At 42.9% G+C, this 14,232-nt stretch overlaps 1 protein-coding gene across 2 annotated transcripts in view; it reads right to left on the bottom strand.

The window, feature by feature from the left end:
* Positions 1-14,232, bottom strand: part of LOC132780869 (serotriflin-like) — a 34,415-nt gene continuing 20,183 nt past the window's right edge. For both annotated transcript variants that reach the window (XM_067469487.1, XM_067469491.1), the window contains 5 exons: positions 13,573-13,660; positions 9,409-9,557; positions 4,988-5,082; positions 1,220-1,308; positions 1-239 (listed from right to left, as the gene is read on the bottom strand). In XM_067469487.1, the coding sequence (XP_067325588.1) occupies positions 112-239; positions 1,220-1,308; positions 4,988-5,082; positions 9,409-9,557; positions 13,573-13,660 (549 nt within the window). In that variant the 3' untranslated portion in view covers positions 1-111. The remainder of the gene's footprint in view (positions 240-1,219; positions 1,309-4,987; positions 5,083-9,408; positions 9,558-13,572; positions 13,661-14,232) is intronic.

Genomic DNA, 14,232 nt, shown 5'->3' with positions numbered 1-14,232 from the left:
TTTTCAGTTTTGAAAATATGTTTATAACTTCCAATTGAATTTGATCTGCCAGGAAACTCTGATTTTAGTGACAATGCAGTGTTCTTCAACAAGGAGCAGAAAAGGTACTTGTTATTTTATTTCTGTCTTGCAGAGGCAAGAAGCAGCACACTCCTTCATCATATTTCCGTAATCACAACCAGGTTGTTTCGCTAAACTAGCACAGTTGCTGTACTTATCATGATGTTTACAAGGGTTGGCTGAAAATGAAAGGAGATCAAAATTAATAAAAGTTGAAATGCAACCAAGAAGGAAATCTTTAAGGAGTCTTTTCCTTAAGTACTGCTATTTGGGAGCTAATTTTTGGAAGATTCTTGAAAATAGAAAAATTGGGATCACTGAAAAGGTTGTTGTTTAAATAGATTTACTTATTGAAGTACTAAATAGTCAAACAGTAGGAGCAGAGGCGGCCCTAGGTATTTTTCAATGGTAAGCAAACAGTATCCCCCCCCCCCCCCCCCAACCAATCACTGATATATATTTTCTTTTTGTCGTGGGAGTTCTGTGTGCCATATTTGGTTCAATTCCATCATTGGTGGAGTTCAGAATGCTCTTTGATTGTAGGTGAACTATACATCCCAGTAACTACAACTCACATATATCAAGGTCTATTTTCCCCCAAGAGCGTCTCAAGAGCGCCCCTGGGCAAAATCAACTATACTTCAAATGTTTACTTTGCGTAATGGGTTGAGCAGCCCCTGAGTAGGAGTCTAACACACATCTTAAAATAAGGAAGGTTCCGAATGGGAAAGTCTCTCTCAGTCTCCCATCTTCCTGTTTGTTAATGCTATGTGATGTTGGGTTTTGTTTTTGCATATCTATTTGTTGCCCCCAACCAATGGTTTCCAGGGATTTTCACAAATAGCTATGAATCTCCTACACAAATACAGCTTCTTCTTCTTCTTCTTCTTCTTTTTACTGACTGGGCATATTCAGTGGTGCAATTCCCAGGTCTGGACTCAGGGGTTTCTTACCACACTACCCTTACCAGTGTTCCTAGGGACACATTCAGAAGTACAGTCTAAAACCATAAACCCACCATCCTCACTCACTTCTTTTGTAATACAACACGGTGACAGTAAATGGGCTATGCTGCATCTGTGTTCTAGTTGGGTGTCATTTATGTTTTTTTTTTTTTAAAAAAAAATCTGCTTTTATAATGAAAATTTATTTCACTTACTGCAAAGTCCATTGTCACATGCATTTGGACAGTCTCCACAAGGTGGTCCTGCCTTATATGGCGTTGGAATTAAGTGTGCTATATTTCCGCTGAAATGATAAATATGAAGACGTGCATACTGTAAATGAAGGTAGTAGATGCATCTATGCTTATAGCAACACTGGTCTTGTCACTAGAAGATTTTCTCAGTTAGGAAAAATTACTAAACAGATAAACACATGGGAAGAGGCCTCGTGGACCATCTAGTCCAGCGTTTCTCAACCTGGGGGACAGGTTCCTGGGAGGGTCGCGAGGGGGTTTCAGAGGGGTCGCCAACATATTTCTGATGGTCTAAGGAACCCCTTTGGCAAGGCTGGAGATTTCTCCGCCTGTCCTTCTCTTCCTTTTTGGAAACAGATAGCAAATCCTCCAACCTTTGGAATGTGTTGCACATCATCTGCTGATTGGTTGGCCTCTTAACCAAGGAGAGGGCTCAATGAATCTCAACAAAAGATTCCCCCAGGCTCAGCCAGGCCTTTCAATGCTAATGAAGGTCGTCAGTTAAAACATTCACACCTAGCTCCAGCAGAGAAGAGCTCCTTGCCCCACCCCAGTCATTCCACAGATATATAAACCCATTTTCCTAAATCCAACAGAACTCACTACCTCTGAGGATGCTTGCCATAGATGCAGGCGAAATGTCAGGAGAAAATGCCTCTAGAACATGGCCATATAACCCGAAAAAACCCACAGGAACCAAGGAAAGGGCTGTTTCTGAGACAGTAAGTGGGGAGGGAAAAGCATGCCTGCTCGGTGCAAGTCAGCGTGGTGCGCATGTGCAAGCAAGATAGAGCGTGCAAGGCTGGAGGGAGGCCTGCGCTAGCGAGTCCCTTCAAGGCATGCGGGGTCTGTGTGGGAATCTTGGCCCAATTCTATCATTGGTGGGGTTCAAGGGGTTCTTTGATTGTAGGTGAACTATAAATCCCAGCAGTTATAATTCCCAAATATCAAGGTATATTTTCCCCAAAGTACACCAGTGTTCACTTTTGGGCATATTGAGTAATCCTGCCAATTTTGGTCCAGATATATCATTGTTCGAGTCTACTGTACTCTCTGGATGTAGGTGAACTACAACTCCAAAACTCAAGGTCAATGCCCATCAAACCCTTCCAGTATTTTCTGTTGGTCGTGGGAGTTCTGTGTGCCAAGTTTGGTTCAATTCCATTTTTGGTGGAATTCAGAATGCTCTTTGATTGTAGGTGAACTATAAATCCCAGCAACTACAACTCCCAAATGACAAAATCAATCCCTCCCAGCCCCACCAGTATTCAAATTTTGGCGCATTGGGTATTTGTGCCAAATTGAAAGTGAATTAAACTAAATCCTGCATATCAGATATTTACATTATGGTTCATAAGAGAAGCAAAATTACAGTTATGAAGTAGCAATGAAAATGATGGTTGGTGGTCATCACAACATGAGGAACTGTATTAAGGGGTTGCGGCATCAGGAAGGTTGAGAAACATTGATCTAGTCCATCTCCTGGTTAAGTGCTGGATCATCATCTAAAACAGGGGTCCTCATACTTTTTAAGCAGAGGGCTAGGTCACTGTCCCTCAAATGGTTGGAGGGCCAGATTATAATTTGAAAAAAAAAATCATGAACAAATTCCTATGGACACTGCACATGTCTTATTTGCAGTGCAAAATCACTTATAAACAATACAATAATTAAAACGAAGAACAATTTTAACAAATATAAACTTAGTATTTCAATGGGAAGTATGGACCTGCTTTTGGCTGATGAGATAGGATTGTTGTTGTGTGCTTTCAAATAATTTCAGACTTAGGTTGACCCTGAGCGAGGGCCGGGTAAATGACCTTGGAGGGCCATAAATGCCCCCCCCCTGGCCTTAGTTTGAGGACCCCTGATCTAAAACATCCCTATTAAGTCAAGCATCTTTTTTTAAAGACATCCAGAAAAGGAGACCTCACCATCCAAACCACTCTTACTATTATTAAGTTTCATTTAAGCTTCAATTGAAATCTATCCTGTGACTTAATACCATTAGACCCAGGCATGTAGCCAGGTGGGGGGGCTCGGGGGGCTTCAGCCCCCCCCGAAATTCTCATGGTGGTTCGCGAAAAGACCTTACTGGTGCATTATTTAAACTGTTATGTTTATTAATATCATGATTTGATCACCATACTCAATATATCCCATATGTATGGGGGTATTGGGGTAATGATACAAAAGGTTTGCTAGGCTAGACCCTCTTTCACTCAGACTCAGCCCCCCCCCCGAAACTCAGCCCCCCCCGAAACCCCCCCCTGAAATTTTTTTAGCCCCCCCCCGAAACGAAATCCTGGCTACGGGCCTGATTAGACCTGTTCCTACTCACTGGTGAAGCACAGAACAGACCTTCCCTCTTCCTTTATATATTTATAATGCTTGAATTTTTTAAAGATTACAATCTCACCATTTTTCTATCATCTCTTCACCCAGTTAAACATGCCCAGTTTCTTTAAACTTTCCCCATGTTTTGTTCTCCCCACCTCTTCCAATCTTTGTTGCCCTTCTCTGAACCTGCTCCAACAAGTCTATATCCTTCTGAAAATGAGGTGCCCAGAAACAATTGCAATAGAAACAAGTCTATATCCTTCTTAAAATGAGGTGCCCAGAAACAATTGTTCGAGACAAGGCCAGACCAGCATAGCACATTACTTTTACTTCCCTCAACTTGGAAACAATGCTTCAATTTATTGTCGAAGGCTTTCATGGCCGGAATCACTAGGTTCTTGTGGGTTTTTTGGGGCTATATGGCCATGTTCTAGAGGCATTTCTCCTGACATTTCGCCTGCATCTATGGCAAGCATCCTCAGAGGTAGTGAGGTCTGTTGGAAATAGGAAAATGGGTTTATATATCTGTGGAATGACTGGGGTGGGGCAAAGAGCTCTTCTCTGCTGAAGCTAGGTGTGAATGTTTCAGCTGACCACCTTCATTAGCATTTGAAGGCCTGGCTGAGCCTGGGAAAATGTTTTTGTTGAGAGGTGTTAAGATGTGCCTGGTTGTTTCCTCTCTGCTGTTTTGCTGTTGTAATTTTAGAGTTTTTTTAAATACTGGTAGCCAGATTTTGTTCATTTTCATGGTCTCCTCCTCCATGCTTGTGGATTTCAATGGCTGATTTGAATCAGCAATTTATCGCCTCCCCGAGGAAGAAGCAGAAGAAGTAAGAGCAGAAACAGCAAGGATCCTGAAAAAGGCAAAACTTCCCTCCAGTAACACTACAAGGAAGGAAAGTTGAGCCATTACAGGCCTCAATTCAGATCCTAATATCCTCATTCTGCCAGCAGACAAGGGGAAGAACCTAATGCTTCAATTTTTTTCGTGTCAGGAGCGACTTGAGAAACTACAATGCTTCAATTAATGCTAAGATAGCATTCACGTTTTTGCTACAGCATCATTCTTTTGGCTCATGTTCAACTTATGATCAACAATAATCCCAGGATCCTTTTTGCACCAAGAGAATGACCTGCAAACATTGGCTGAGATCTTGTACCAGGAAATATAAAGTTCCATTTTGATGGAATTATGGTATGTCTCCTTTTCGCCCTGTTGCAGGACTTATTTTCCTTTTGACCGGCCATGGCAAAAGGACACGCACTCAAGCATATGTTAGAGTTACACTTGTTTGTGTCTCTAATGAGATGCCAGTTGTTACATATACTGATTCCCTTTGCAATCAGTTACATTTTAACACGATTATATCCTAGATAAAAAATACATACGCAGGGAAGTATTGGCAAACATAGTAGAATGGAAAACGGCCATTAGGACAGGAGGCAAAATCGCATGCGACTTGGTAAGATCTGTACCAAACAACCTGTAGATATAAAAGCATACAGAGAAAAAAAATATATTTGTTGTACCATAAAAATGTGAATGACATATTGGCCTAAATCCTGTTACTAGTCCCAAATAGAGTCATCAAACTGAGTCAGATTTTATGCAAATACTTTTGATCCAGTGAGCCTTGCTACTGGATTTAGTTCCACAAATGCCTGGAGGAAGTGGTGAAACAAAGAAATGTCGGACAGAATAATATGCCAGCACCTGAATTGTGTACTAAAATGTCATATTTCTAATAATAATAATAATAATAATAATAACAACAACAACACTTTATTTGTACCCTGCTACCATCTCCCCAAGGGACTCGGTGCGGCTTACATGAGGCCGAGCCCAAATACAACAATACACGCAATAATAACAACAATACAAGCAATTAAAATAAAAAACATGGACAATAAGATATGCAACATTAACAATAAGGCAACAACAATTAAAACTGTGGGAAGGCCAAATGTAAAATTAAAATTGAAAATAATGCTGGAGCATGGGTGAAAAGGTGGTAGTGGCCTTTGTGGAAACATACAAGCAGACTTAAAATGTAAAGTGCTTCGGAGGACAAAGTGCTATGGGATCATTATTCTGGGAAGGCACACTGGAACAACCACGTCTTCAAGCTCCTCCTAAAGACTGCCAGAGTTAGGGCCTGCCTGATGTCCCTAGGGAGTGAGTTCCAGAGTCGAGGGGCCACCACCGAAAAGGCCCTCTCTCTCGTCCCCACCAATCACGCCTGCGATGCTGGTGGGATTGAGAGCAGGGCCCCTCCAGATGATCGAAGAGATCGTGTGGGTTCATATACAGAGATGCGGTCACACAGATAGGCGGGTCCCAAACCATTCAGGGCTTTGTAGGTAAGAACCTGCACCTTGAATTGGGTCTGGAAAATGAATGGCAGCTAGTGGAGCTCCTTGAACAGGAGGGATGACCGCTCCCTGTAAGGAGCCCCAGTTAACAACCTGGCTGCCGCCCATTGGACCATCTGAAATTTCGGAGCCGTTTTCAAGGGCAGCCCCACGTAGAGTGGATTGCAGTAATCCAGTCTAGAGGTGACTAAGGTGTGGACCACCTTGGCCAGATCCGCCTTCCCAAGGTACGGTCGCAGTTGGCGCACAAGTCTTAATTGTGCAAAGTCCCTTCTAGGAACAATCTAACAAGGTGCATGGGGACCCATATGTCCCCAAACAACCCAACTGACCCCAATGTACTCTCTTCGGGCCCTTCTACACTGCTCAAAATGTGAGAGGTATTGGCATTTAAAATTTCAATTCCTCTGGGTTGTCATTTGGATGTTTCCCATGCCACATTATATGGCACTGTAGATGGGGCCTTACTGTTTCAGATTTCCTTTCAACCCAAGCAGCAGTAGAGCCAGCATCTGACTAGGCTTGAAAAGATGGCAGATGGTTCTAAAAATATATAACTCATGTATTCTGCTGTCCTGGAAACTAGGACTCAGAGCACTGGGTTCAAATTACAGGAAGGAGATAGCGTTTGAAAATTAGGAAAAACTCCTGAACGTAAGAGCTGTTCAGCAGTGGAACTCTCTGCCTTGGAGTGTGGTGGAAGCTTCTTCCTTGGAGGCTTTTAACAAAGGCTGGATGGCCAACTCTCAGTGCGCTGATTATGCTTTTCCTGCATGGATTGGACTAAATCTACCAACTCTGTTATTCTATGATTCTATGTTTACCTCCATAATATAATTTTAAAATACCACCATACTCACATACCGTATATACTCGAGTATAAGCCGCACCTAATTTTACCACAAAAAACTGGGAAAATATATTGACTAGAGTATAAGCCAAGGGTGGGAAATGCAGCATTTACGGGTCAATTTCAAAATAAAAATAGATACCAATAAAATTATATTAATTTAGGCATCAGTAGGTTAAATGTTTTTGAATATTTACTGTGCAGGTACAACTGTACCAGGAGCTCCTATTTTGTTTGCTATGCATTGAATGTTTGTTGTAGTCCTAAGTTTCAGGGACTCTGCAGATGGGTGGCTTCTTTTGACTGCAATCATAGGGCAAGCCACCTGTCAATTTTAGTTAGGTTCCCTGGTCCCGCCCCGTTTTTGGGTTTTTGGAGGGAATAGGAGCCAGTTTGGGTTCAGTCCACACAGAGAAGCCTTTCATGCAGGACATAATACCAAGAGCTCCTGTAGAAAGCTTTGTCTTCTACAGCTTGGCTGGGGTTATACAGCCCACAGCTTGGCCTAGGATCATACAGCCTTACAGCTCCTTTGCGGAGGGACTTCAGTCAACCATCACTGAAACCTGAACTCCTTTTTCCCTGGAGGTCTACAAAGCTCTGCTTGGTAAGGGTCACTCGCGGAAGCCAGAAGCAGTTGGTGTAGGGGCTCCACGCCATCAGAGGCAAAGACAGACTGCCCAGATTAGAAGTTAAGGATTTCCCCATTAGTTAGTATACAGTTATGAAGATAGTGCCTGTTCCCCGTGGACAAGATTGAGAGATAGCCAATAGACTGTTAAGAAAGCCTTAAAGTACCTGTTTGTTTTCATTAATAAAGAACTTTGTTGAACTTTAAGCAATCTAAAGACTCTGCGGGGAATGCCGTGGATGTAGCATACCTGGATTTCAGTAAGGCCTTCGACAAGGTCCCCCATGACCTTCTGGCAAGGAAACTAGTCCAATGTGGGCTAGGCAAAACTACGGTGAGGTGGATCTGTAATTGGTTAAGTGGACGAACACAGAGAGTGCTCACTAATGCTTCCTCTTCATCTTGGAAAGAAGTGACAAGTGGAGTGCCGCAGGGTTCCGTCTTGGGCCCAGTCCTGTTCAACATCTTTATTAATGACTTAGATGAAGGGCTAGAAGGCATGATCATCAAGTTTGCAGACGACACCAAATTGGGAGGGATAGCCAATAGTCCAGAGGACAGGAGCAGGATTCAAAACGATCTTGACAGATTAGAGAGATGGGCCAAAACTAACAAAATGAAGTTCAACAGTGACAAATGCAAGATACTCCACTTTGGCAGAAAAAATGAAATGCAAAGATACAGAATGGGGGATGCCTGGCTCGAGAGCAGTACGTGTGAAAAAGATCTTGGAGTCCTCGTGAACAACAAGTTAAACATGAGCCAACAATGTGATGTGGCGGCAAAAAAAGCCAATGGGATTTTGACCTGCATCAGTAGGAGCATAGTATCTAGATCTAAGGAAGTAATGCTACCCCTCTATTCTGCTTTGGTTAGACCACATATGGAATATTGTGTCCAATTCTGGGCACCACAATTCAAGAGAGATATTGACAAGCTGGAATGTGTCCAGAGGAGGGCGACTAAAATGATCAAGGGTCTGGAGAACAAGCCCTATGAGGAGCGGCTTGGGGAGCTGGGCATGTTTAGCCTGAAGAAGAGAAGGCTGAGAGGAGATATGATAGCCATGTATAAATATGTGAGAGGAAGCCACAGGGAGGAGGGAGCAAGCTTGTTTTCTGCTTCCTTGGAGACTAGGACGCGGCTTCAAACTACAAGAGAGGAGAATCCATCTGAACATAGGGGAAGAACTTCCTGACTGTGAGAGCCGTTCAGCAGTGGAACTCTCTGCCCCGGAGTGTGGTGGAGGCTCCTTCTTTGGAAGCTTTTAAGCAGAGGCTGGATGGCCATCTGTCAGGGGTGATTTGAATGCAATATTCCTGCTTCTTGGCAGGGGGTTGGACTGGATGGCCCATGAGGTCTCTTCCAACTCTTTGATTCTATGATTCTATGATTCTGTTTAAGGAAATCCAAAGGCCTTTAATCTGAGGCAGCCCCAGCGTCCCATTGGGCACACAGAATTTATGTCCTGTCTACAGTCTTATGCACAGGCCCAGCGCGCGACAGCACATTTACATAAAACTGTAATTCAAGATAAGACTGTCTAACTCTGATTGAACCATTATTCTAACCTTCTTCAATGTAAATATGCTTACATGTCCTCTAATAGTAATAAATCAAGTAAAATAATAATAGAGTAAAATAATAAACGTAATAAAAACAATACGGTAAAATAATAAATCTAACAATAACAATAATAGAGTAAAATAATAAATGTAATAATAACAATAAAACAATAAATGTAGTAATACTAATAACAACAACAAAGTAAAATAATAAATAATATTGACTCGAGTATAAGCCAGGGGAGACCTTTTCAGCCTAAAAAGAGGACTGAAAAACTAGGCTTATACTCAAATATATACAGTATGTTTTCTATCAGTTCCTTTATGAATTGTATGGATTTTCTAGTTGAACACACATTTGATAGAAGATATAAAATGAGAATTGGGCTACCTGAGTGAAATGTCCAATTACGGCATTTGGGCTTGTTGGTCCAGTGCCATACTTGAAATCTTTCACCTCATCATAAAAGGCCTGAATAACGACATCCCAGGAAGTAGCTGCCGTTGACATGAACAGATTTTCACCACATTGTATTCCATCTAGAAGAAAACAAACATTGAGTAAATGCGGTCTACGCTCAATTCTGCACAAAAGGAATGTTTTCTAGTAAGAACAATATTGTGATCATTCCAACCCAACCTAAAGAATTCCACCTTTCCCCCCAAGTTAGCTGGACAACCCTTTGATAATTTAACCTTTAGAGGTTAAATCAAAATCCTCATATTTAGATGCATGAGGATTTTGATTTAACCTCTAAAGCAGTGGTTCTCAACCTTCCTAATGCCATGACCCCTTAATACAGTCCCTCATGTTGTGGTGACCCCCAACCATAATATTGTTTTCGTTGCTACTTCATAACAGTCATTTTGCTACTGTTATAAATCATAATGTAAATATCTGATATGCAAGATGTATTTTCATTCACTGGACCAAACTGGGCACAAATACCCAATACACCCAAATGTGAATGCTAGTGGGGTTGGGGGAGGATTGATTTTGTAATTTGGGAGTTGTAGTTGCTGGGATTTATAGTTCACTTATAATCAAAGAGCATTCTGAACTCCACCAGCGATGGATTTGAACCAAACTTGGCTCCCATGACCAATGGAAAACACTGGAAGGGTTTGATGGGCATGGACATTGAGTTTGGGAGTTGTAGTTCACCTATATCCAGGGAGCACTGTGGACTCACACAATGGTGGATCTGGACCAACCTTGGCACGAATACTCAATATGCCCAAATGTGAACACTGGTGGAGTCTGGGGAAAATAGATCTTGACATTTGGGAGTTGTAGTTGCTGGGCTTTATAGTTCATTACAATCAAAGAACATTCTGAACCCCACCAATGATAGAACTGGCTCAAACTTCCCACATGGAATCCCCATTACTATCGGAAAATACTGTTTTTTATGGTCTTTGGCGACCCCTTTGACACCCCCTCGCGACCCCCTCAGGGGTCCCGACCCCCAGGTTGAGAAACACTGCTCTAAAGTATTTACTCAATTTTCCCTTTCTGTAGAAGGATCCTTTAAGCAAGGCTGATTTTTTTTGGGTAATATTTTAATTGTTTGCGTATGAGTGCAAATTATACAACACCAAATTACTTAGAAATCTGGCAGGCCTATCCAGATCATTTTCAAACTACAAGTTTTTATATCATGAATGGATAGTTTTAATATGTATGCTTTTTAACTCATGTGCTTTCTACTGATTATATATTCCTAATTGGTGTGTACGTTTTTAACTGTATTATGTGTCTGTTTGTTGCATATCTTAATCTCTTCTTCCCCGCATTAAGTAAGGCAAGCAATATACTCCTACTATTACTACTAATCCCATTAGGAATCCCACTGGAGCATTGCAGCACACCCAAATACCTGGGAGTTTCCCTAGACCGTGCTCTGACTTACAAGAAGCACTGCCTGAATATCAAGCAAAAAGTGGGCGCTAGAAAGCTGACTGGCACAACCTGGGGATCACAACCAGACACAGTGAAGATATCTACCCTTGTGCTATGCTACTCTGCTGCTGAGCAGGCATGTAGCCGGGGGAAGGGGGGGGGCTTGAGGGGCTTCAGCCACCCCCCCCCCCGAAATTCTCATGATGGTTCGCGAAAAAACCTTACTGGTGCATTATTTAAACTGTTATGTTTATTCATATCATGATCTGATCACCATACTCAATACATCCCATATGCATGGGGGTATTGGGGTAACGATACAGAAGGTTTGCTAGGGTAGACCCTCTTTCACTCAGACTCAGCCCCCCCCCCCGAAACAAACTCAGCCCCCCCCCCCCTTGAATCAAAATCCTGGCTACGGGCCTGCTGCTGAGTATGCATGCCTAGTGTGGAACACATCTCAACATGCTAAAACAGTGGATGTGGGTCTTAATGAGACATGCCACATTATCACGGGGTGTCTGCGCCCTACACCACTGGAGAAATTACACTGTTTAACCGGTATTGCACCACTGACATCCGCCAGGAAGTAGCAGCCAATAGTGAAAGGACCAAGGCAGTGACATCTCCAGCTTATCCCCTGTTTGTGTATCAGCCAGCACGCCAATGCCGGAAATCAAGAAATAGTTTTCTAAGATCTACAGACACTCGCTGGAACACATCAGCAAGCGAGAGTCCAAGAGTGGCAGGCTCAAACCCAGAACCTCAATCAATGGCTGATACCAAATGAGAGACTCCCTCCTGGGCACACTGAAAATTAGGGGACTTGAAAGGCATGGAACAGACTGCGCTCTGGCACCATGAGATGCAAAACCAACCTTAAGAAATGGGGCTACAAAGTGGAATCCACGACATGCGAGTGTGGAGAAGAGCAAACCACTGACCACCTGCTGCAATGCAAGCTGAGCCCTGCCATGTGCACAATGGAGGACCTTCTTGTAGCAACACCATGGGCACTCCAAGTGGCCAGCTACTGGTCAAAGGACACTTAATAGAATACCAAGCCTGAAAACTTTGTGTTTTGTTTGTTTGTTTTTAATGCAATACAACTGTTTTGGTTCACTCCTGACACAATAAATAAATAAATTACTACTGTTACTTCTATTAAGTGGTTTACAACTAGTGCAGAGGGGTTGCTTCAGTACAGCACCTGCCCTCCATCTTCCAACAATGAGCCATCATCAGTATTATTATTGCTGCTGTTTCATGTCTTAAGAACCAAAATTCATTGTTGGTATTATCCAAATACTACCTATGTATGGAAGACTTGCCAACTATATTCATATTGTGATTACAGTAAAGTCTCACTTATCCGACATAAACGGGACAGTAGTATGTTGGATAAATGAAAATGTCAGATAATATGGAGGAATTAAAGAAAAGCATATTAAATTCGAGAAAAGGCAAGAGGGAGGGAGAGGGGCTCTTGACATCACCCCAGGCTCTTCCTGAACGCAACCCCCAATTCCTTGCCGGTCGCCTTCAATGCCTGCTTACTTTCTTTCTTTTTTCTTCCATAAAGCAAACATTTCCACTGCTAGAGAAACAGAAAGAGAGAGAGAGAGAGAGAAAGAGAGAGAGATGGGCCGGGACTGCACGGAGGGGTGTGAAGATGGGCGCCGAGGTCAAGAGCGCCAGAGAGTAAGACCGGCAGAGCAGCCAGGGCAGCAGGTATTATTATTATTATTATTATTATTATTATTATTATTATCTTTATTTGTATCCCGCTAGCATCTCCCGAAGGACTCGATGCGGCTTACAAAGGCCAAGGCCTCAATACACAATATAACAGTACAAAACCTAAAGCAAATTAAAAACAATTAAAGCAAAATTAAAACAACAAGCAATAAACAATACACTAAGACACAATAAAACTGGGCTGAGACAGAGTAATGGGTACAGGATTGAAAGTGCTGATGTGACAGGTGGTATATAAGGATTATAGGGTAAGTGCAGTGTGCAGTGTGCGGCAATCTTAATTCTAATAAAGTGCTTCTGGGACTTGGTATTGGAGATTTCCTATTCTGGAAAGGCACATCAGAACAGCCAGGTCTTCAAGTTCTTTCTAAAGACTGCCAATGTAGGGGTCTGTCTAAGATCTTTGGGGAGGGTGTTCCAGAGTCGGGGGGCCACCACAGAAAAGGCCCTGTCTCGTGTCCCCACCAAACTTGCGACGCGGGCGGAATCACGAGCAGGGCCTCTCCGGAGCCTCAGTGGCGCTCCCCGTTTACCTGTGTGGAGGCCACTTACCTGAAACCTTGCTTGGGGTGAATGCGAGGCCCCAGGGAGGAGAGAGACAGAAAGGAGGGAAGTGGAGTCCAGAACAGGAGCCAGAGAAGGAGCCAGAGAAGGAAGGAAGGAAGGAAGGAAGGAAGGGAGGGAGGGAGGGAGGGAGGGAGGGAGGGAGGGCGGGAGGGAGGGAGGAAGGGAGGAAGGGAGGAAGGGAGGACGAGAGGGAGGGAGGGAGAAGAGCCTCATTGCAATTGTCTGAGGAAGAGTTTTTATTCTTTCAAGCCAGAAGCAGCCAAGGCGCGTTGGATAATACAAAATGTTGGATAAGCGAGACTCTACTGTACTTATAATTGTACTCACCAACCGTTCTCTCTGCTGGTGGGCTGTGCTCTTGTGTACATTTGTCTGCCCACTTTTTCGCATTCACCGCTACTTTATCATTCCATTCCTATACGGGAAAGGAGAGAAGGAAACCCCAACAAACTCTTGAGAATACATAATGCAAATATTCAGATGGTAAAACTGCTCTACCTCATTGTCAGTTTCAACTTATTTCAAAAATTGGGACCCTATTTACACTACCATATAACACAGTTAACTGCATTATATGGCAGTGTAGACTCAAATAGTCCGGCTCATTGTAGTTAAACTGTATCCTGCGACTGAATTATATGGCAGTTGCAGGGAGGGGGGGACATATTAAAATCCTGGATCTAAACACTGTACTTTTTTTGTAAAAAAAAAATTTAATTAGATAATATTTCTCTCAAACAAATTATTTTATGGACCATTCCTCCATGAGTCCAAAGAGTCTTGTTGTTGTTGTTCATTTGCTCAGTCGTTTCTGACTCTTTGTGACCTCATGGACCGGCCCACGCCAGAGCTCCCTGTTGGCCGCCACCACCCCCAGCTCCTTCAAGGTCAATCCAGTCACTTCAAGGATGCCATCCATCCATCTTGACCTTGGTCGGACCCTGGAACCAAATCCTTCCATTTTCCCCAGCATCATTGTCTTCTCTA

Source organism: Anolis sagrei, chromosome 1, assembly GCF_037176765.1.
Source record: "Anolis sagrei isolate rAnoSag1 chromosome 1, rAnoSag1.mat, whole genome shotgun sequence".
NCBI classification, from domain to species: domain Eukaryota; kingdom Metazoa; phylum Chordata; class Lepidosauria; order Squamata; family Dactyloidae; genus Anolis; species Anolis sagrei.
Note: the sequence above shows the minus strand (reverse complement) of the source record. Positions and strands in the feature narration are given on the sequence as shown.